The sequence below is a fragment of the Rhinolophus ferrumequinum genome, chromosome X (genome assembly GCF_004115265.2).
Source record: "Rhinolophus ferrumequinum isolate MPI-CBG mRhiFer1 chromosome X, mRhiFer1_v1.p, whole genome shotgun sequence".
In the NCBI taxonomy this organism is placed as follows: Eukaryota; Metazoa; Chordata; class Mammalia; order Chiroptera; family Rhinolophidae; genus Rhinolophus; species Rhinolophus ferrumequinum.
The window spans coordinates 57615574-57640641 of record NC_046284.1 but is presented as its reverse complement, the minus strand read 5'-3'; the positions used below and the strand labels follow the sequence as shown (position 1 = coordinate 57640641).

General features: G+C 37.1%; 1 protein-coding gene across 3 annotated transcripts in view; it reads left to right on the top strand.

Annotated features, from left to right (window-relative positions):
• Positions 1 to 25068, top strand: part of DIAPH2 (diaphanous related formin 2) — an 843900-nt gene that overhangs the window by 526417 nt on the left and 292415 nt on the right. For all 3 annotated transcript variants that reach the window (XM_033107889.1, XM_033107880.1, XM_033107870.1), the window contains one exon: positions 13426 to 13550. In XM_033107889.1, coding sequence (XP_032963780.1) covers positions 13426 to 13550 — 125 coding nt within the window. The remainder of the gene's footprint in view (positions 1 to 13425; positions 13551 to 25068) is intronic.

Here is a 25068-nt window from a genome sequence, read left to right as displayed (position 1 = left end):
AGAAGGACTATTTTGTAGGACATACTGCTCATTCAGATTCCATTTCGGGGTCAACTGATGCTTAGTCAGCACCTTCTGTGTCCTACGCTCTCTGCTAGGCGTGTTTCACTGCATCTAAATTGCTGTTAATTGTAGTCGAATACAATTTTTCTAATATCAAAACATATTTTATATTGTTTGGCTAGTTTGAGTTACTAGAAAAACTGTTTTGGAAGAACAGATGTGATGTCCAGGGCTAAATCAATTTTGTCAGTAAGTTTAATTACCAGCATGACATTTGGTAGTGTGTCGTGGATGGAATTTCCTGTGATCCCATCTTAAAAACTGTTATTCTGCCACTTTTAAGTAGGAAACCATATTTGATACTGAAACAGTAAGTGCTTTGAAATTAGGTAGGAAATTGATACACCTACATAATGATGTTAATTTCTAGTTGTCCTAGGTTAAAAGTAATGACCATTTGGTTGGATTTCTAATTTGAATTTTCTTATTCATTACTGGCCCCATAGAAAACATTCATATCCTTTACAAGTTGGCCAAATAATTTGGGTAAAAGGACCATAATTGTTAAACCTTTATTTTAGAATACTAAAAGCTAGAGATTACAATTGCAAATGTAACATGCTGATTAATTGGAGGGACGAAGTTGATAGAAAGTTAACTTCATAAAAAAAAAAGTGCTAGGGGAGAGCTTCTGCAAGGACGATATCACATTCGGTGCAGCAGGAGTCACTGACTTGGGAAGTAAAGCAGGTGTGCAGCATCCCCAGCTACTCAGTACACTCATGTGGGGTAATTCTATTGGTCCATTCTGATTAAAATACCTGTAAGTATTGTTGTTGGTCTCAAAATAGTTCACTGATAAGAAAATCAGGAATTAATTACAATGGCCATTCAAAGAAAAGCAACCAACCATGAAAGTTAGCCCTGTCTGTACCCTAGAAAAAGACTGTAGAGCTACAATCAGGAGGAAGACATGCTTACTGTCAATGCCTCAAGTGGAGCTGATGGGAGGAAGGGACCGAAGAAGGATGACTCCCTACCTTGTCTTGTATTGCCTAAACCACCCGTAATCCTTCCCCTTGTACCAGTGTTAATGTACCAATAACGTGCACTGTGAAGTCCAAAGAATCCAGTCTTTCATATTTCTTCTCCTTCTTGGGGGAGATGGGGGCAGGTAGTTTTCATGGCTATGTGCTTTAAAGGCCCGCAGCATTTGGATTAGGTGGACTCCCCCCACCTCTAAATGCAATTAGCTGTGTGGTTTTTATTGGCAACATTTGTTTCAAGAGAGGTGTAACAGCAAGGCTAAAAAACAAAGTCTTATTAGGTAGATCCATGGTACCTGTGCAAGTTTAGAGTAGCTCACAGAAAAGCAGAATAAAAGAAAAAAATAGGGGTAGATTACAAGGATAGGCCAGAGGAAAACGACCTTAACCAACGTCTAGAAATGTTTGTACTTGGAATGAGTCCGGGATGCAGCAATTATTAACGAGATGTATATGCCAGAAAACCAGCTGTTTGCCAGAAAACCACTACATTATGTCATAGCAGTGTAATGAAACCACGTAACTATTCTGAAGTGGGATCTATATGCAAATTACTTCTTTTTTCGGGCATCCAGCATAGACTTCTCTTCTGAGCTCTGGATCCATGTATCTAACCTCCTATTTGCAGTCTCAACTTGGATGGTTCAGACAGTTGAAATTCGATAGGTCCAAAGCTAAACCTTTGACCTTTCCCCACAAATACCCCTCCAAACATCTCCGTTTCCATTGTTCATGCCAGAAACCCAGGAATCACGCTTTATAATTCCCTCTTTCTTACCTCTCACATTTCATGTACCCCCAACCCCAATCAACTTTACCTCTAAAATATATACTGAAACCATCTTTGGTCCCCCTAAGCCAAGCTACTTTTATCTCCAGATCATCGTTTCCTAACTCTTGTCTCCTTTTCCATTCTTGACCCTGCTCCCTCCATTTTCTTTTTTCTTTTTTAAATTTTTTTAAATTTTATTTTTTTAGGGAATGCTAAGGACTGTGGAAAACTGGAGAACAGGCTCCCCTTTATTGTTTCTTTTGACATTCAATATTTTATATTAATTTCAGGTGTACAGCATAGGGGTTAGACATTTACATAATTTAAGAAGTGGTCCCCACTGACTAGTTCAGCAACCAACTGGCACCATACATAGTTATTACCATATTATTGTGCTTTACTTTACAGCCTGGTGACTATCTTTTAACAATGGATTTGTATTTCTTATTCCCTCTTTTTTCACCCCCCCCAAACCCCTTTCCCATCTGGTAACCATTAAAATGTTCTATGGGTTTGTTTCTGTTTTGTTTGCTCGTTCATTTTGTTCTTTAGAGTCCACATATAAGTGAAATCACATTGCATCTGTCTGTCTGTCTGACATACTTCACTCAGCACAATACCCTCCAGGCCCATCCATGCTGCTGCAGATGGCAAGAACCCAGTCCCTTCCATGGCCGAGCAATATTCTATTGTATATATGTACCCTTTATCCATTCTTCCATCGACGGACACCCAGGCTGCCTCCACATCTTGGCCATTGTAAACAGTGCTGCAATGAACATATGGATGTACACATCCCCTCAGAGTAGTGTTTTGGGTTTCTTCAGATAAATACCCTGAAGTAAGATTGCTGGGTCCTTCTTTGTCTCTTGTTATAGTGGTATAGCCTTTGTTTTAAAGTCAATTTTGTCTGGTATAAATATTGCTACTGCAGCGTTCTTTGTTTTCATTTTCATGAAATATCTTTATCCATCCCTTTATTTTCAGTCTATAGGTATCTTTCAGTCTGAAGTGAGTCTCTTTTAGGCAGCATATGTAAGGGTCTTGTTTTCTTATCCATTCACCCACCCTCTCTTTTGATTGGAGCATTTAATTCATTTATATTTAAAGCAGTTGTTGATAGATATATAGTTTTTCCACTTTATTATTCATGTTTTGTATTTTTTTCATCTTTAAGAAGTCCCTCCAACATTCCTTGTAATCCTGGCTTGGTGGTGATGAACTCCTTTACTTTTTTCTTGTCTGGGAAGCTCTTTATCTGTCCTTCAATTCTAAATGACAGTTTTGCTGGGTAGAGTAATTTTGGTTGTAGGTCCTTGCTTTTCATCACTTTGAATATTTTCTGCCAGTGCCTGTGGGCCTGCAAATTTTCTGTTGAGAAATCTGCTGCCAGTCTTATGGGAGCTGCCTTTTTAAGTAACTAGTCTTTCTCTTGCTGGTTTTAGGATCCTATCTTTGTCTTTAACCTTTGGTATTTTAATTATGATGTGTCTTGGTTTGGGCTTCTTTGACTACATCTTGTTTGGGACTCTGCTTCCCAGGCTTGTATGTCTATTTTCTTGGCCAGGTTGGGGAAGTTTTCTGTCACTACTTCTCAAATAGGTTTTCAATTCCGTGTTCTCTCTTTTCTTATTCTGGTACCCCTGTGATGCAAATGTGGTTGTGCTTGATGTTGTCCCAGAGGACTCTTATACTATCCTCATTGTTTTGGATTCTTTTTTTGTTTTCCTTTTCTTGCTTTCTTTTTTTTTTTCTGTTTCAGTTATTTGTTTCCTGTTACCTTAGCTTCCAAATTGCTGATTTGAACCAAATCTTCTGTTGATTCCTGATAATATATTGTTTATTTCAGTATTCTATTGTTCATTTCCTCCTGGTTCATTTTTTATATTTTCTGTCTCCATTTTTTATGTTTCCTGTGTCTTTGTTGATGTTCTCCTGAGATCATTGAGCATCCTTATAGCAAGTGTTTTGAACTCTGTCTGGTAGATTGCTTGTTTTCATATTTAGTTTTTTTTCTGGAGTTTTGTTCTGTTCTTTCATTTGGGATATGTTTTGTTTTCTCCCCATTTTGGCTGCCTCCCTGTGTTTCTGTGTATTGGGTATGGCTGCTATGTCTCCTGGTTTTAGTAGAGAGGCCTTATGTAGTAGCTGTGCTATGGGTACCAGTGGCACAGTCTTCCTGGTCACTTGAGCTGTGTTCTCCAGATGTGTCCCTTTTGTCGGTTGTGTGTGCCCTCCTGTTAGAATTAAGCCTTGGTTGCTCTTTGCATGTCAATGGGAGGAATTGATCCTCAGGTTCATTGGTTGTGAGGACTGGCCGGACTACAGTGGAGGAGCTGTTGTGTAGAGGCTGACTCTCCCAGAGCTTTCACGGGGTTCTGGTGCCTGCCCATTGTGCCCTTTTTGTGTATCATCCTTGGAGGCAACCAGGTGATGCTCCGGCTGGTTCCAAAGCTGGCCACTGTGTGTGCGAGCCTCAGGGCCTCCTGGGAGAGGACCCACTGCTGGCCAAGTTCAACCACAGCCTGTACCCTTCCCAGGGCCACCTGGCATGAGCCACAAAGCAATCTGCAGATGACTGCCACCTGGGCTGGGCTTGGAGGTGCCTTGAGAGGGGAACCCAGGAACCGACGCCAGCTGCTGCTAACGTCAGGCTCAGGGCTGCTCAGCCAGAGGTATGGGACATGCTGAAGCCAGATGCTGCTTGTTTGGGTTTTGTAAACCTTTGAAAGATTTTTGGAAAGTCCTCAGCATGAGCCAAGAGAGGCCATTTGTATGGAAAGGCCACTGGAAGTTGGGTGGTGTGACGTCTCAGGGATTCTCCAAGGCAGGGAGGATGGCATTAGCCAAGTTAATGGAGACTCAGATATGGTGGCTGCCAGTGTCTGCCTGGAGGTCTGGAGGGGGTTGAGCTCAACAAAGAAACAATGGATCTTGCCAGCTCCTCTGTCTGGGAGAAAGCTGCCCCTACAACCCTTGCCTTGAAGCCAGACAATTCAGTTCCTCCCTTTTGTGTCCCTGTTGCCTTTTGAGTTGCTGCCCCAGTGCTAGAGCTCAGAGCAAGTGAGTCCCTCAGTGAGTGAGTCCATGTGTGGGCCCTTTAAGAGGAGCACCTGTGACTCCAGCAGCCCTCCGTCTCACTCAGCCACAGTATCCACTGGTTTTCACAGCCAGAAGTTGTGGGGACTTCTCCCTCCAGCACTGGAATCCTGGGTTGGGGAGCCTGGTGTGCACCTGGGACCCCTTGCTCCTGGCGGTGGGGGGAACCTCCGCAGCTTAGATATCCCTCCTGATTTTTAATGGTCCCACGCAGGTGTGGGACCAGACAGTTCTGCATCTCTGCTCCTCCTACCCGTCTCCAGGTGGGTTCTTCTGTGTGTCCTTAGTTGCAAGTCTTTGGTTCAGCAAGATTGCAGGCGATTCTCAGTGATTGTTGTTCTGTGATTTAGTTGTAGTTCTGATGTGGTCGTGAGAGGAGATAAGCACAGTGTTTACCTACTATGCCATCTCGACCGGAAATCCCCTCTCTCCATTTTCCACATAGTTTCCAGAGTTATCTTTCTTAAAATGTAAATATAATCAGCCTTTGCTGCTTATAAAGCCCTTTAGTCCTTTCAGTCTACCGTTAGAGTGAAACCTAAATTTCCTTATCATGGCCTACGAGACCCTGCCTCTGAACCTCATCTCCTCTTTTAATCTATTGTTTTGTTATTAGGCAAACATACTTACGATATACTAGATTATTGAGATGACAATACCTAGTTAAAGCCCTGCTTTGTTTGTGGACTGATTTCACTGGTGAGCAAGTTAGATAATTATTACAATTATATCTCCTGATTAGTTTGCATTGCCAATCTTTCATCTGTGGGCATACTCATATAGTAATCCTATTAGTATCTGCAGTCAGTTAATGAATAAGGAAACTGTAACCATAAGCTTAGTGTGCCCTTCCAAGCATCTTTTACCTGACCTGTCACCCTTATTACCAAGCAGCAGTGCTAATCCTAGCAGCACTGATGTGGAATAGACTCTAATGACTCCAGCATTATGACCTCAGCACTGACATTGATCCCATGACAACCTGCCTTCATTTTGGGTAAAAGTTGATGGCTTTGTATGTGCGTATACTTGTGGACCTCACGCATTAGACTTGTTCTGAAAAAACCCAGTGAAGTTCAAGAATAACTGTGTGAAATCATATGGTCCCATTAACTTCCTTGATGAGTTCAGGAATACAGTTAATGGAATTTGTCCACATTCACAAAAATTATACTCAAGAAGGCTAACGTTCCTTTAATATAGCATTGTAGCTTTATGACAACACTGTCTACAGGAATTTAATTCTTTTCAGATAGCATGTGGAAGAAAGTACTCAAATGGTTTATCAACCATATAATCTTTCCACACCTTATTAAGGATATAATATACCAAGACTAAGGGCCTGTTGGTAAAGTTGCCAGTTAGTGATTTCTCAGATCAAAGCATGTGTGATTGCTCATTCAAGAAGTAGGTAGTTGTCTCGGTGTGAAATATACAGTGCTCGTTTCCCATACCTGGTTTAGCCCAACTTTGGCAATATTGAATATAGCTGTGTTCTAAGTTTTTTTTCTCTGTAATTTTAGAAATCATATTAATGATTATAGCTCAAAAACAAACACACATTTACTCAAAACTACATATTTTAAAATTGTGCAATTTCAGATTTCTTAAGTTAAGATTTTTGTCCTTTGTAGTCTTATTCAACACATCTACCATTTCCATGGCCCTTATTTTTTTTCATAATTGTGCTAATTTATTTTAAGGCTTCCTATTGTAATATTAAGTAGCCTCCTTTCACAAGGTCCCCTTTTACCACTGGTGCTCTAATTCCAAGGTGAAAGAAGAATGCATTACATAGATTTGACAAATGAAGACATTAGTATAGGATTGTCATGAAGGATTTATCAGCATTTGAAGGTTCTGGCAAGCTTTCTTGTTGAGGAGGGTATAGTTCCAGCCATTTACATAAAATCTCCATGGGAGGACAATTCAGTAAAAAGACTCAACTCAGTAAAGTCTTACTTGACCCATTAAAATTATTCCAGTTTGAGGTGTGGGTGAGTGAGGGATCTTTTATTGCAAGGAAAACAAATAAGCTTACAAAAAAGATTCTTCATGATCAGAACAAGCTTTAACAACAGGACTATATGCAGCATCACTTTATAAAAGCTTCAGCTTGCACATGTACTTCCCAATCCTGGCCTTGAGCTAAGGCTGTCAACAAGAGCAGGAGATTTCAGTTTGTTTTTTAACCTTTGATTGAAAAATTCACACATACTATTTGCTGCAGGCAGAATAACAGTTGCAGAAGACACAGCAGATGAAAGAACTGTGATTCTTCATGGGTAGCTTGACTGTCCACTAGTGGTGGTGGTTCAGTGATCAGGGTACGAAATGTTTTACTGCAAATCTTTATTCGGAGGGTTTCAAACCTTCCCTTTCTCCTCCTTTACCCCACCTACCCATGGAGCCCTCTTGTCTGTAGTTATTAAGTTTTGTTTTTTTTTCTTTTTGTTAGAAGGCTCCATGTCTTCATTTTTTTAAAAATGCATGCAGACTAAGGTTTCAGGCTAAAAACTTATATAAATGTGAACCTAGACATTGAAATATGCTTAGTGAAGTTTTTAGAGTTCAATGTTTACTGGTTTATAAAGCAATTTTCATGATTTCTTATGGAAGTTCCTCCGCTCTCTGCATCAATTCAGGCCATAGTATGAATCCAATCTAGAAAAACTGCACCTTATCCCCAAGCGCACATGTTAGAGGGTCAGGTAATGGCACTTGTGAGCACGTATTGGGGATGCATAGTTTTAAACTTTTATTTAATAAGGATTTTAGTTGTTTTTTTCTGCTCAGGTGGTTTTTTTAAGAATTTGTCTTCCTCATAAGAATGAGTCATTTTCTAACAGATTTTGTTTTTCATTATAGGAATTTCTTATTTGGGTGCCATTTACCACTTATTTTCTTCAAACGCCTAAGAAGCCCACACTGATGAGCTTTTGCTGTTCTTATTATACAAAAACACTTGCTTCATTCCCATGTGCAGCATTTATATAAAATGAAACTATTAACTTATAAATGCACTTGAGAAAGTATACAACTGTGTGTATTGTTCAGGCCGTTTGTAATGTCCTTTTATTTTTTACATATGCTTTCTGGATGAGTAACTTTAATGCTGTGCCACTCAGCTGATAGTAATTCTTCAACTAAATATATTCAGTTAAAGAAAACTATAGGGTGCTTATAAACATGTTTGGGCCTATTCACATATAGACTTGCTAGAGTAAATTTTTACTTGGCCCTTCTTAGAACAAAGATGTAAGAAGTGCTTGGTTACTTTGTCAGTGTGTAAACTAATAGAAATATTTGATTCGGAGAAAAAAATCTTCAAGTTCCTGGAAAAGCTTTTATATTTACATAAAATTACACATTCTGCACACGGTCTGGAGAATTTCATCAGAATCCTTTTTTGCCCCATAAATGCATATCAGTTCTCTTATATACTATGTAATCACAGAGTCTTTCCATTTGAAAAATCTCACGTAAAATATTTGTCGTTACTTTTCTTAAAATTATGAATTGAGGCAAGTCTGTCATCTAAAATGGTTTGAATGAAGATCAGGCCGCTCTCATATATTTGCTTGAAGCCAGGAAAAAAGTATATGTATATTTTTCACCAAAATAAGTAGATAAATAAGATGTGTGGGAAAACTTTCTCTCTACACATAACTGAACTTAAAGATTATTTATGGAATACAAGGAAGAAAGCTATAATAAAGAAACTGATGGCTATAATTTAATTTTTAGTGTTATAATTCAGACTCGATAATTCAGTAGCAGATGTAAAAAATGAAATGAGAAAAAAAAATTAAAGTGCCACCAGAATGAGTAATCAGTCATTGAAAATGCCTGTAGTACCAATTTACTCAGACAGAAAATGTTTGCGCTGTCATTAAAGACTCCCTAATTTATATTAGTGAACTAATATAATGACAGGCACAAAATATGCCCTGAGGCTGAGGCTGTAGAAATGGAGACAAGCATTTCTAACCCCTCTGGTATTTAAATATTCTTGGAATTCCAAGTACCCCCCACCCCAGAAAACATCTCTCTCTGTCTCTTTGTCTCTCTCTCTCACTCACTCAAGAAATATTAGAAGTAATGTAGGTTAGGACCTAATTAAATAGTTAACTAATCAACATTGATTCTGAACTCTTAAGATTGAATCAGAAGTAGTCAAGCCAAATAATCAGGCATGTTAATTCTTTTCTAACACTTCTTTAAAAATCCGTTCTCTTCTAGACGAGTCTAGAAAGCCAAAATAACTAATTTTAAAATATCTCCAGAGAATTACAGACTACAAGTTTTAATTTCCAGAAATATTCTTTAAATTTGGAACTGGCTAATATCTCTAACAGCTTGGCTGTTGATTAGTATAATTATCACTGTTTCCCAGACCTAAACTTCCATGTACCCTGTGAAACCTGCAAACAGAGAACACAATCCAAGTTCCGTTCTCTTGATTAGAAAGATTACAAATAGTAAATTAAATCAGGCCATATAGGGTAGTAGGGAAGGAATGACTGCTTTTTTGTTGTTGTTCAGATCACATCTAAATTGTTGTGTAATTCTTGGTGGCACATATACAGTAGGACTTTGTCTGTGGTAAGGTAGAGTATAGGGGAAAGGATAGTGGAATATGAAATGAATGTTTAGAGATTACCTGTTGTGTACCAGGGATATTGATAGAAACTTTATATTTGTCAAATTGTTCAACTCGAATGACTGCCTTTTAAGGGAGGTATTATTATCTTCATTTTACCAATTGGGAAATGATAACCCAGATTGGCTCAGTGACTGGCCCAACTACTTGTTGCTATGGCAGAGATCACCACTGAGGCCGATCTGACTCCTAAGACCACACCTGTCCTCAAATATTAGTGACATGCCTTTGCACCAGTGGGTATAGATTTTATTTCAACTTCCTGGCCTTCCAGGTACTAGAGACATTGTTTTTACATTTACAATTTCCCAAGAAGACATAATTTGGCTCACATCACACCCCTGCTTTAAAGTAGACTATACCTCATAGAGTTTGGTGAGGATGAAATGAGTTAATACAGAAAACTACTTAGAATAACGTCTAGGACAAGGTAAATAACCAGTAAATGTTAGTTGTTACTTAAGAGCTTACATAATGACTAACCCGTAGGACTAGTTGAAGGAACTGGATGTTTGGAGCCTGAGAAGATTAAGAAGATGCGAGGGAGCCTTTCCTGTCAGAGAGGGAGTAGACTTGATCAGTGGGGCTACAAGGCAAAGTGAGGTCTTAACGGGTAAAAAGAGTTCAAGTAGGCTGATTTTGATTATAAGTAAACAAAAATGTAGCAACTGGCGAAAAGGGAATAAGCCACTTGAGATAGAGTGTATCCTGTGTTCCGGATCTAGTTTATGTACCATCTTCGATTCGCTGGGCCCCCTTCTGCGCCCTCCCCCACCTCCAAGCTTGGCCCACTTGTCTTGCTCCGCAACCAGAGTGGGAAGTTAACACCCCCTGAAAGAGAATTTCACCGGTGAGAGAACTGTGAGAGAACAGAGCACAAGCCAGATTTGCCTTATCTAGAGACCAGTATTGGCTGCGTGATCCGTGGGGCCCAAAGCAAAATGAAAACGCAGGGCCCCATTTAATAAAAAACTGAGAATTGCAAAACGTCGACAGCAAAGCATTCAACACAGGGCAGAGCCCTTCTAAGCCTGGGGCCCTGTGCCACTGCTCAGGTCACACGCCCATGAATTGGCCTTCATGGAGATAACCTGAGATACTAAGCAACCAGCTGTAGTTTTTGTAAAGCTGGGGCCAGTCCAGTCACTTACTCTCTTGTATTTACTTTCTTCCGTTTTCTGTCCTGCCCGTTTCCCTGGGATTACACCCCACCCTCATTCCCAGTAAGGCTTTAACATGCGAGTTTTGTCTTAGGGTCTGTTTTCTAGGAATGTAGACGATGACACTGTGTAACTGAGAGGCTGGTCCAAATCCCCTTTGATGCCACATCTAACTCTAAGATATCATAAGTCTACCAATTTAAGGATATACATTTTCTATAACGGTACTGTTTGTTTAATGCAGCCACAAATTTGTATGTGGGCTAAAATCCTTGGATTATTATAGCTCCAGTATTTTATTCTTTTTTTGTTCAGGCGTAATATTAATAATTCATTAGAGAGGAAGAATAGAGGAGCATAATAAAGAAAGGGGTCCCTTATCTTCTCTTCCTTATCCCAGTTCCTCACTTTCTCCTGCAATCCTGCCTCCTTTACATATAATTAGACAGATTCCCACACCATAATTGATCATACTCATAACTGATATAATCATGAGTATAGGTAACCTCTGCGTGCATGTTCAGTGGCAGAAATGGGCATCCATTTAAATCTGAACTGAAACTTCTTGAAATACACATATTAATTTAACGAATATCTATTGAGTACCATCTATGTTAAGTACTGAGGGAGAAACAAAGAATTAGATATGGATCTTACCATTAAGTAGCTTGAGGTTTTATAGCAGAGACTCTGTGTTTATGTACATGAAAAAAAAAATAATTCTCCTTCAAAGCAGAAGGTAACCTGGAAAATCACTTGAACAAACAAAAGTGCCTATAAATGGTAGAGAATGTGGACTAGAGCTCTGGAGGGATTTATAGAGGACTAAGGATTTGGTATGTGAAATTGAAGAAGACAGATGTCTGGGCAATATTGTTTTATTCAGAATTTAACTTTAGGGTAAAAAGCAATTTCACTGGATTAAAAATATTGTCTCTTGTTATTTGAAATAGCTAGACTTCTGTGTGCATAGCAACCTGCTGGGGCTGTTTCTGTATTGAACAATCAAAAGATGAATCTTCCTCATCTTCTTTTTACTACTGGAATTACTGTTGCTTTTAGTAGGATTCCTATTGTGACCTAAACCTGACCTTTGGGCTCATTTTGTTTATTGCAGAAAGTTATCATGAGTTTATTTCTTCCATGCAACCTAAGTGACATAAACATGTCGTATCTTCAGTTTTTCAATCAAGCAAATGGGGAAGGAGAAATCTTTTGAATAATTAGCAAGAATTAAGCCAAAAACCCAAGTGACAAAAAATTCAGTTTTAAAGTCAGAATGATTTCCTCCACAGCAAACTTCCTTTAAATAAAGCAAGCAGTGATTCCTAAGCCAGTAGGAAATTTTGGGCAAGACAAAACTCTCTTTGATATCTCCAATTAAAAAAAAAAAAAGAATCATCAAGCTTTTCGGATCTAAACAAATGGACATAAATTGGACAGAGCTATTTGAACTGATAGATTAATTAGGAAAAAAAATTGTCTTTAGTGTTGGTGTTTAATTTTCAGTCTATTGAACTTGCATGTATATTTAAGGCAGTTTCTCCTGGTTGAGTTATAAAGGTATGCGGTCAGTGTGAGAAATTTGTATCAGGAGAGTTTGGTCAAAATTTGCCAGGAGGTTGATTTTGTCAGTCTTTTGAATTTTTCATTGTAATTCTGATATGCTTCTGAACGAATTTACTTTAAAAAAAGAATTGTAATATTTTGTTTCACAGTTTTTTAATGCATAAGCAGTTTCAGAGGTCTGGATTTAAAAGCCAATGTCACAAGTTACCTATCAAATTCTAATATTTACCTTGTCTTTTCAACTAGAACCCTGCCAAATGCCATGGATATTGACAGAAGTGTCTTTGTACATAACTGGCAGTCAGATAGTAATAAAGTATCTATAAAAATTATTAGTTAAAGAAAGTATCTGTGTGAAAAGAAGGCATCAAGAGATATCTGGAACGTGTGCGTGTATTTAGGAACAGTTTGAATAAAATACTTAAAATTATTGGTTGTCACTGAGGAGAGAAAAAGAAAAGTGCAGACAGAGAATGTTAGGGGTAATTAAAGCAACTAATGATAGTGTTTGAGGGCACTCTGAAGCTGTGTGGGTGTGTATGCACATATGTGTTTGCTGGGTTTTACTCTAAATTCTCTTTATGTAGCAAGTTATTTTTCACATCTCTGTATGAAAAGTACTAGAAAATGGAACTTTTACCATAGATGTTGGTTTATAAAAATCAAGATATTTCAACAGAAGAAAAATATTTGATCTTTTATGTAATTTAACCTTAAATCATTTAGATAGCCAAGAACATGCATTAATAAAATAAGATCTCTTTGAACCTTAGTTTCTCTTTAATCTTCGAATTAGATTTTAAAGAATGAAATATTAGGAATTCCATCAATAAATTGAAATAGAAATAGATTCATTTGAACTAATGGCTGTATAAAATGGTGACATTTTCATATTAAACATGATGATTTGATTTACTATATTAAACATTTTCACTCATTTCATGGAGAGTAGAATTTTTATGAGCAGTAATTCAGAAAAATGTGAGTTGACTTCTTGGAACTCTTTTCCACATTAAAAAAAAAAAAAACTACTTTAACTGATACTGTTTTCTTTTAGTCTTTTTCTGGAATACCTGGTAAAATATTCTAAACTCTTTGCACATTGTTCTTTAGTTTCAGCTCAAATTCTGAAGAGCAACCTTGTAGCAATGGAACAACATATTGTTCGTCTGGAAGGTGACATCAAGAAATTCCCCCAAACAGGAAATCAGCATGATAAGTTTGTGGAAAAGATGACGATATCCTTTATTTAAGCGTTTTGTTTATTTGTTAGTTTCTGTGTGTGTGTGTGTGTGTATCTGTCTGTCTGTCTGCCTGTCTGTTTACTACGTGGTTAGTGATAAATTTGCCAGTCTATTTACATTGTCTGGATGAGTTTGTGTATAGGCTGTTTTTATATTAGCAGCATAAATTGTAGTTCACGGTGTTTTCAACCAGGTAGAGTAGGCAAGGAAATAATTATGTAAGAAAACAATGCTATTTCTCTAAGAAGAATTTTATTTGAAGGCCCACAAGATATACAAGGTAAGTATTATGAGGCTTGATTAGACCTAAAACAAAATGAAACAAAGAATCTCCTTATGTTACATTTGCATACAGAAAATGATCAACAGAAGATGTTTTTTGGTCAGAGGTATTTTTTCTTTGTGTGTATGTGCAGGTTTTTTCTGAGGGCACATGTGCATTTTCCAGTGCAATCAGAGGATGACTAATATCAGTAGATTAAAAGTATTGTGAAAGATAAAATGGATACATGGATGGGTTAATATATGAATTGATCAGTAGTTTATATATTTAAATAAATTGTAATTACTAACTATATATCATTATGTGTTTTCTGATAAATGGGTTTAAATTTCCATTTTACATACAGTATATTCATATAAATTACAGAAATGTATGAAAGGAGATCTTGAGAAATAGCATTTAGCTTGCATTGTTTAATGTTAAATCTGGTGTCTAAAGATAAACTACATTAGAGCTCTTTTTTTTTTTTTTTTTTCTATTTTGGTTTTCAAAAGTTAAAGCAATATCCTCCTCCTCTGGGTTTAAGTGAATATCTTGAACTGCAGATTGACTCACTATTTTATATCTCTAGAGGGAATAAATACTGTAAATTCTTTATCTGATAATAAGTAAATTCCTTCAACAACTATTTGGCAGTCACCTTGTTTCAAGGTTAAATCTATTGCCTTTTCTTCTCCGATACGCTTTCTTTCCTTCCCAACTTGTAAGTTACGATATTGAACTCAAATTACTTGAGAATGGCAATTTAGATTTATGTGAAAAAAGTTTCTTTCATTCTCAGTCTTTTGGTTCATTAATTAACACTGTGTTTGTTTTGTGTGGTCCTTTAGTGATGCTGAATACTTTCATAAATAGGAATGTTGGAAACATAAGTTTGAGGGTGTTTGGAGGCAGGAAATCCTCAAAAATAACCTTAGATTACATAACTGCCCAAATTGGGATACTTAATGTGAAGATTTAACTTTATTGCTCATTAGATTTTTCTTTCAAATATGTTATGTTGTCCTGTGGCTGGAAACACCACCTACATTTTTCAATTTTTTATTTTGTTTCTTGCCTCATATATTTGAATTTAATTCCTGATCCCCTTGTTCTTTTTAACATGTTCTTCTACAGTAGGCTTGTGGCCATATAACAGCTTGCCCCATTGAGGAGTCTTTGTTGCTCATTTAGAAAAAGAAAAGTAATTTCAAACCCTCGTGAACTTGGCCTGGACTCTTTATTTTATTTCTTTCTTTATGCAGGTAATTAAGCACTTTAAAATGAAAATCCAGAGCCTTCTGTATCTGTATGTTACAGATGAGTGGTTATTCTTCATTTAAAGGGCATTAAAGTGTGACTGTTTGTCTACAAGGGGATTGAAAACTATATTAAAATGTATGGGTTGTAACTTTGCACATTGTATTTTTAAAAAGCAAATAAAGTATACAGCAATTTATTTTAGGGAATAAGTTAGAATCTTGAATTGAGTTGGTTAAAAACTCCAAATTAATGAATTACAGTGATAGAACTATTGCTCAAATTATTCTTTCTTTGGAAGACTCCTTCGTCACACATTGAGAGGTTTGATGTTCTAGGAAATGAAGTGCATACTAATCATATGTATGTGTGTTATATGAATTCTGGTACTTACTTAATATCATTTCTACTCTTCCGGCCATTTCAAAACAGGAGATATTTTATTGTGAGATACTTGATTCTGTTTTAAAATTAGAACCATGATTCTGTTTCTAGTATAGGATTTTTTGTACTGGATGGTCTTTCCAATGTGTCTGTCCCCTGCCAATAAATTGTTTTGCTTCAGGTCACTGGCCCTTTAAATTGAATAACTATAGGCACAAGTATGGGAGTAGTTTCCCTTGAAAGTAACTTTACCTACTCAAACAGTAATCACTTTATAAGGACTCTGAGTTCAAAAACTGAATAGCACTGCCACGCCTCTGGGCTTTTACAAAGCATAAGTGCTGTAGTTAGCAACAATAGCGTGATGACCAGAGAGCAATAGAATATACAGGTTGAATCTTCATCATATCTCCAGGTTGGGCTAAGTCCCATCGCACCTTATGTTCTCTCTTACTCTTTCACAATATTGATTGAACACTTGCGATGTGCTAAGCATTGCCAGGCAATGAAAATACAACATCGTGCCAGATAGAAAACTTGACTTCAAGCTGCTGACAGTGTGGCCTTTACACTCTTTTCTGTCTTGCTGACCCCATGATGGAAATTATATCTGGTGTGTTTAATTTCTGTATGCCCATCACAGTGTGTAGCAGCTAGCAATGTGTAGGCTTTCAGTTAGTATGTGTTGAATCACAGAATGTTACAGCTACAGACACTGGAGAACATCTCTTCCAAGATCCTACTTTTACTAAGCACTTCGAAAAGGCTATTGTGAAATAGTAGTAGGCTAAGCTTATAAAACTTTTCTTCATGTGCATCTTCTCAGGAACTTGAGTAACACTGAATCACATCTTTAGAGCATTCATGTAAAGTGTAATCAGTTTTGAAAGGGTTAACCACACTCTTTATGAAGAAAATTCAAAAAATTTGAACAACAACAAACAAGAATGAAACCTCTCTTATGAATGGAGTTGCCCAGGCTATTTCCTGCCTCCTGAAGAACAATGGCTTTGGAGGGAAGCTCACCACCTCTGTCTCCCCTTTCTCTACCCCAAATTGGCTGCTTGTTCTGATGGTGGGGGAGGAAGAAATTTTACTCTGCCCTTTTAGGTTCTTCTAGTTGGTCTAATAATTCAATCGACACGGAATAGATTAACAAGAGAAAACACCCAAATGTAGTTACATACATATGTATGAGAACCCCACATAAGTGAGAGAGTCAGAGACCCCACATACATGAGAGGGTCAGAGATAGAAAGGGAAAAGGAGGTGTATATGACATTTTGAGTTAAGGATAAGGTCAGGCACCTTGGGGTTTCACAGAGGGAGGAACATCCTTCATAGGACGATAAAAAGAGTAGATGTTTAATAAGTAGAAGTTTGCCCTGCCCTATAGATATATGTCATAAAAAGTTATTTTTTGGTAATAACTCTTATTATGGGCAAGTCTCCCAATATAAATTCTTTAAGGGAGAAGTAAAAGTTTCTTTCTCATGAACCCTCAGGGTCTCGATTGCCTTGAGCTCAAAGTAATCCTCATTCCACAGTAGGACATCTTGGGGATTCCTGTTCTGAACCCCTTCATGACTCAAAAAAAAAATGTATATATGGAAAGAGTAAAATAAGCAAAACTAATTTTGTAAGACTGCAAAGCAGGGAGAAATTGGGAAAATTCTCTTATAAACATAGTAGGGCAGTGTTAGCACCATATATCTTGAAGTACATATTGTACAAAAATCTCGATAACCATGTGGGGAAGTGATTGCTGTTGTCATGATTTTTTTAAAAAAGCAAAGTTCTTAGTATTCTTCATGCTAATGTGCTTATCATAATAGTATGGGAAGTTTTTAGCTCAATTGTGCAGTGAGTTGAAATAGAATCTATATTCCTTTTTATTAAATTATAAAAATGATCATATTCACTCTCATTTATTGAATGTTTACACTACGTATTAAACATTGCCTAATTTTATAGAGCTGAGCTTTTATAAATGTTTCTGTTTATTATTTGCCATGTCTGATAATCAAATTGACCACAGTTGCCCCGTGTGTCATTGTAGTGAGCTGAAGTTTGGTCAGGATGACTTCAACAGCTCAAAGTTATTTGCATATTCCCGTTGTTTTTCATTTCTTAATTTCTAGGGGTTATCTCGTTTCATTTTTTTTTAAGGTTACCAGGAATTATGTATTCCGTATCGGTATTTGGAACTCCTTGCACGTATTGGTGGCTTGAGGTTTAGAATCACATCTACTTTCAAAGTTTGGAAAAATGACCCATGCGTAAGAGACGTGAGGGAGCCTGGTGAATGGACTCCTTAGACCTATTCTCTTTGACTTGACATTATGTGTAGATTCCAGTTTCCGAAGGTTTTGTCTTCATGAACAATAGTGTGACTGTGATAGTTTTTCTTTCTTTCTTTTAAATCAAAGCATCACTTTTACTTACTGCTCCTGACTTTTTTCCAAAAGGAAAGAGCATTCTTGAAAGAGGGCTTCTTAGACTTTTAAATATGTTTTGTGGTCTAGTGTAAACGTCTTCTGCTGTCTAAAAAGCACAGTAAGTGCAATGTTGACCTTACTGCTTATAGCCTGTTGACAAATTTCTTACCACATTTACTCACATAGATTTTGTCAGTGGCAGGGCTGTCTGTTGCCCAAATCAGCTTAGCTTTTTGACTGACTGCTGGCTAAATCATTTCACCAGCTGGAGGACAGGGAGTGACTGAGCAGCAGGGGCACCATTAACACATTGACAAGAAGAGCTGACAGAATGTTAATGACATTAACACCCTGTCAACTAATAGCAACACCTGGGATTTCCTCATAGTAGGTGGGAGAGTCATTTGAAGTGGCTACAATTCTAGTTACTGAGAAAGCGCACTGTCCTTTCCAGACAATTCAAAACAGATTTGGGGACTGCACTGTACTGCAATTATGTTCAGTTTTCCAATATTCTTTATTAAGAGACTAATTTCTAAAAAGATGAAAAAACTCAGAGTTATTATTCAACCAGAATAACATTAATCACCTTTGAGACATTGCCAGTAACAGGTTTTAGTGAGATGATGAACCACACTTTGTAATGTAAATGACATATAAAATTGACAAAACAAAACCAAAAAGAACCCTCAAGAACAAAGCCTTTTCTTTCTCTTTTTTCTTTTTCTTTTTTTTTTGTATGAATATAGTAATCCAGGCTATTTTCTAGCTCCTGTAGAAAATTCGAGAACTTTAGACTAGACTTGGGGAAAGTTCACTGGCTCTGCCTCTCTCTCATTACCTTCAATTGCCTGCTGATCTCAAATTCAAAAACTTAGGACTTTCAAAGCAAAACTTTCTTTAATGAGACTGCTCAGAGAGAAAGGGTCCAGGATTTAAAAAAAAAAAATCACAACACAAAAAAGAGCATTGTCAGTAATGGAGATAATGCATACATCGAAAAGCAAACTGTTTTTGAAAAGCATGTAGGGAAAATAATGGCTTTTTTAAAAGAGAAGATTGTTAGCATTTTTGAAATATATGTTTTAGTTCAATTATTTGTGCATTGATTTGAAACAGAAGGTATAATCAATACTAATAATACTGTAATAAAAATGACAATGAAATAGTAATAGCATTTGTTTAGTGAATGTCATGTGTCCGTCACAGTGCTAGAAATATACATAAAATCTCATGTGATCTCCAAAGCAATCTTATGAGGTAGGGGCTATTATTACCCCATTTCAAATACAGCGATACCTTGGTTTTTGAACGTCTCCGTTGACGAACATTTCGGTTTACAAACGCGGTAAATTTTATGGATCTGTGGTATCGTTAGATAGTAAAATTCATGCTAAATTTGCAGTTTTAGGGGTTGATTTTAAAGGTCTGGAACGGATTAATCCAGTTTGCATTGCTTTCTATGGGGAAATCGGTTTTTGAACGATTCAGAAATCAAACTGTCTTCCAGAACGGATTACATTAGAAAACCGAGATACCAGTGTATTTGAAGATTGAGGTTATAGAGGCTTAAAGTTCCACCATATGTGTGAGATCACGTATGTAATAAAGCTGGTTAATGAGGGTGTGGAGTGGGGAAAACTTTACTAGCCTCACAGTTCGTTCGCCTGGTTTAATAATTCAATCTACATGAGACAGATTAACAAGAGAAGATAACCAAATGTAATGCGTACGTACGCATGGGGGCCCCATGTGCATGAGAGGGTCAGAGACAGAAAAGGACAATGAGGTGTATATGGCATTCTGAGCTAACAGTGAGGTCAGGCTTCCGAGGGTCACGGTGGGATGATAAGAAGAGCAGATGTGCAGTCATTAGTAGTTTGCCCTGCCCTATAGATCGGTCATTAAAAGTTCTTTCTGGTGATAACTCTTATGGGCCACGCCCTACTTGAAATTCTTTAAGGAAGACGAACAACTTTCTCATGAGCCTAGGGGTTTCTATTGCCTTCAAATCAAAATAATTCACATGTCAAAGTGGCACATCTTGGGGAAGCCTGTTCTGAACCCCCAACAAGGGCCAGGATTCAAATCTTGGTCGTTCAGACTGTAAGCCTTGTGCTCATAACCGTGGTATTATGCTGCCTCTGAGGTCAGAAAGCTTCATAAATCGGAAGTGAATTCCACATTTGTTCACTGTGAAACTATTCCTTCCTCTCCAGTCTCCCTCAAATGAGGAAATTTTTCTTTTTGAAAGGTTTGTAGACTCATTTAAAAATTAGCTGCTCATTTACATTATCCCCTCCAGAAAGCCTTTCTTAATCATAGCAATCAAAATTAATTTCCTTGTCCCCTGTGTTATCATAACATTTTAATACTTTGGTTATTGTACTTGCTAGCTTGTCTATACTCTGCTTATGTGCATGTCTGTTTTGTGCACTGGGTTATAACATCTATTGAGGTACAGATTCTTACTCATCTTGGAGTACTCATATCCACCACAATGCTTTGTAGAAAATTGTCTTACTCAATGTTTACTTAAATAGGTTAGAGTTCATTGTATAATGATTAATGGTAAACACCATTCTGGCAGGTAAAGAGAAAACATTAGCTGTACAGGTAACCCCCGTATAACATGGTCGTTAGGTTCCTAAAAAAAATGCCGTGTTCTGCAAATCCGTGTTACACGAAACAAAGAACTAGTACAAAAAAGGGGCTTCGGTTCCAGAAATTAAAAACACAAACTATTATATGTTTATAATTAAGAGAAATATCTTTATTAAAGCAATTTTCACCAAACGTATAACATATTTATATGTATTAAATAATGTTTTCTTCATCATCACTACTAAGCACCATTAACCGATGGCATTTTCTTTTTGTCAAGATATCTTCATCCTCTGAACTTAATATTCCACGAATAAAATGTATTTAAAATCTAATAAATTTTAAAATTCTGCAGTCAAATCTGATATGACGTGCATGCTCGAATGAAAAATTTCAAATGAGATATTTTTTGCTCTTAAAAACTCTGAGTATTACGCTCCATGTTGTTCGGGGTTCTCCCCAATTCTCGAAACGTGTTAGAGCGAAACCAGGTTGTAGAAGTGCCGTGTTATATGGGGGTTACCTGTATGTTATCCTGGCATAACTTCAGTTTGACAAAAGAAAGAGGTCTAACGTATTTCTAATGTTGTTCCTTATGTTTTGCTTTAAAGTGCAGATATTAATAATTACCTCTTAAACAGTTAGATAGAAATCACATTCTAAGAAACTGTCTGAAGGCGGCATATATTTTTTTAGGATCAGTTAGCACAATAATTTTCTATTTGAAGACTGTTGCTTGTTTGAACTTGAAATTACATAGACTCTCAGGTATATTTTTCAAACTCTGTTTAGGGAATTGATAGACATTTGTTTCATGATACTAATGGTGAGAAGAGAACATACTGCTCACGTAAAGGGTACGTAAACCCTTTCAGGCCACTAGAGTCTCATCTGGAAAATCATCTTTTTCAGAGCGCAGAACGGATCATGATTTGTCTGAAAGAGTTAATGCACCCCTAATCTAACAAATTCTCATCTTTCCCACCAGAAGCTAAGTTTTGAGTGATTGAAACCTTTTTCTGGGATTTATTTAGATGGAGAAGAAATTATATAAGAAAATGAGGCTTGAAAAAATAAAAGATCCAATATGGTTATGAGTTTTACGTATGCATGTGTACTAGAGAACATGTAGCATATATACATATCTATATATAGATATAGATATAATTTAAAGCTATTTTGATATTCACAAGAACGTAAATTGGATATCACAGCAAGAAATCTATGAGTTTCCTTTTACTTTGATTTGATATTTACTCAAACTCTTTTCATTTTCGATTGTGAAGGGCGTGCATGGCATGTTAAACACACAGTTTATGGGCAGTGATAGTGATGTCAGTGTAACGATTCAGGTAATATCCTCTTGTAGCAAAATCTCAGTCATCCATTATTTTCACGATGTAGAAAAGGATCAGTATCTTTTTCCATAATAGAAGTCTGTTTAGTTATATATAGTTAGAATTTGTTTGCGATATAGCTTATGAAAACTATAGCAAGTAAATTTAGCTCTTCGTTGAACATTCCATGTTCTTCTGGTTTTAAATCTTAACACATAGGAAGTGAATTGGCTTTATAAGGTGAATGAAAAATTTCTTTTTAAATGTAATAGAAGAAAACAGGTCATTATGTTTAGTTATCATGTAATGCTACTTTCTTTTGTGTTGCAAAGGTAAAATAGGATAATACCCCATTATATTGTCCCAATTCATAAGTGAAGATAGAAATGAAAGGAAATTATATAACAAACATCACTGAAATTATCCAGTTGAAGTTTGATGATGGATACATACACACACACGCGCACACACACACACACCCCCACCCCTCATAAGACAAACCTTTAGAAGTATTATCAGCTTGAGGTGATTACATCTCAGCTACTCATTTAAAGCTAGGGCACTCACTAATGGTGACAATGGAAAAATCAATGGGGAAAAAAAAACCGTAGAAAAGCTTTCCGAAGATCATCAGTGAGAAGGGGAATATGACCTAGTCATCAATTGATATTGTTTGGGTAAGAAAAGACATGAGTAACTCTGTAAAATGGTCCCCAGGGGTGAAGGAATCAATCCCCCTTCTTTACCTTTTCAAAAACATGTAGTAAACGGTATTTGCGTATCTGCTAAGGCATTATCAAATTTGTACACAGCAACTCTGTTCAATTACTGATCTCTAAATTCCTTTATTACTGGCCTGACTCAAAACTGAAAGAGATCCATCCCATTTCATGTTGCATGCTGTTGAGAAGTATTCTGTCTACTTTATTTAACACACACACACACACACACACACACACACACATACATACACACGGTGCCAAAAAAAAATGTATACACATTTTAAGAAAAGAAAAAACTATTAAATTATAATACTCCATATATACCGATAACAAAAGATGAATACAGGTCACGTTTGACTTCTGCAATTACAAGAGGTGCTCAAAGTGGTTACCATCAGCATCCAGACACTTCTGATTGCAGCGAGCTACGGCTTGAGCATAGATAACATCTCTTAAAATGTGTATACATCTTTTGGCACCTATGGTATATGTTATGTATATAAGTAGTTTTGAACTTTAGTGTTCTACAAATGCAGAACATTTTTGTTAATCCATTTGAATGAAAAGATATTTGGACTGAGCATCAATAGACCTAATTTCTGGCCTTGGTCTTTGCATACTTAGGAAAGATGCTGTTTCCCCATTTGTGAAAGTGAAACCATAATACAGTCGACCCTTTAACAACGTGGGTGTTAGGGGCATGGACCCCCCCCACCTCATGCAGCCAAAATTCTACATATGCCTTTGACTCCCCCCAAATTCAGTAGTCCCTAGGTATCGGTGGGGATTGGTTACAGGATGTTACAACTGACACCACAATCTGTGGATGCTCAAGCACCCTTATATAAAATGGTATAGAACAATGCGTACAATCAGCCCTCCGCATCCACAGATTCCCAGCCTAGGATCGAAAATACTGTTTTCGATCTGTGGTTGGTTGAATACATGGATGCGTAACCTGGGGATATAGAGGGCCGATGATATGTTTATTGTAACAAAATCTGCATCGAAGTAGACCATGCAGTTCAAATCCATGTTGTGCAAGGGTTAGCTGTTCTTGCCTTGCCTTCCTCACATATGTTGTTATTAGGAGTAGATATAATAATGACTTTGAACATGCTTTTAAAATGGAAAAGCCATATGTAAAGTGTCATTTATCATTTTGCCCTAAAATACACAAATGGGAAATAATTTCCCCTAAGGAAAATATTCTTGATAAACAACCACGGTCTGCTTTTGTCCATTTTCATTTTATCTAAGTTTTTCTTTCCTTTTTTTTTTTTTTTTTCCAATCAAACTTCTAAGTTTGGCTGTTTTTAGGCTGAAAGAGAAAAGGCACATTTTTTTTTAAATGTAGTAAATGCCTATGGAGGAAGCAGGATGCTTACACCTCATTATTCCAGGAGTATCCAGATGTTTGGTATTAAGAAATCCCTACCTTTTTCACTAAGGTAGAAGAGAGGAAGCAACAACAAATGGAATTTGAAGATAATTGCCTACTCCATGAAATCTGATATTGTAAACGTTAGGACACCTATAAAATCAGATTAACATATGTTTCCTGCTTATGAGAAGGAAAGTCAGGGAGGTGAAACTGACAGAAAGAAGACAGTAACAAACAATACAAGGTGATTTTGTTGCAAAATGAGTGTAGTGCAGGCTGAAAATGCAATAGACGTTTTCAATATTCCTTCCCTTCTTTTTGGTCAGTCAGCATTCTGATTTTGACCACAGTTGGGAATTAACATTGCAACTTCATTAGTTTGTTGGAAATATATTCTCAAACCAAGCAAGAGACCCAAATGAAAAGTTAAGTATAGAAATGCATTCCAGAGCCGAATGAAAATGACTTGTATATTATCCCTTTGTGTGTGTGTGTGTGTGTGTGTGTGTGTGTGTGTGTGTGTGTGTTAGCTATCTCCTTTAGCACAGATCATTAAGAACTGGTTGTACCAACAGTTTCTCTAGGTTCAATATTAAGTTTCTTCCCTTGTTTTTGTCAGTCCATCAGCCTATACGAGGTGCGATCAAACAATATGGTGAATGTTTAAACTAAAAATAATTATTGCAGTAAAAGACACATTGTCGTTAATCCCCCTCAAAATACCCCCCCCCCCCCCCCCCCCCCCGCTTCAAACACACTTATCCCATTGTTCTTGCCACTTTCTGAAGCAGTTCTGGAAGTCCTCTTTCAGGAGTGTCTTCAGTTGCCATGTCAAGTGACATGGAAGAGACTTATAATGCCATGCCAATGGACAAACTAGTTAGGGAGGGCTCACTTGAAAAGGGAATGCTTGAGCTGAGATGTGAAGGATGGATGAGAGTGAACCTTTACTTCTGCCTTTTTATCTACAGGTGTTAAAAATGTTTGACAGTTTGGTGCCTTGACAATGATAGGGTTAGTTGAGATTCTGATGCATATAGTGTCTTGTCCACCGTCGAACTGGGTTTTTGCTTTTAGCAGAATTTTAAAGTTAGAGTTAGAAATCTCTCAAATTGAACCAA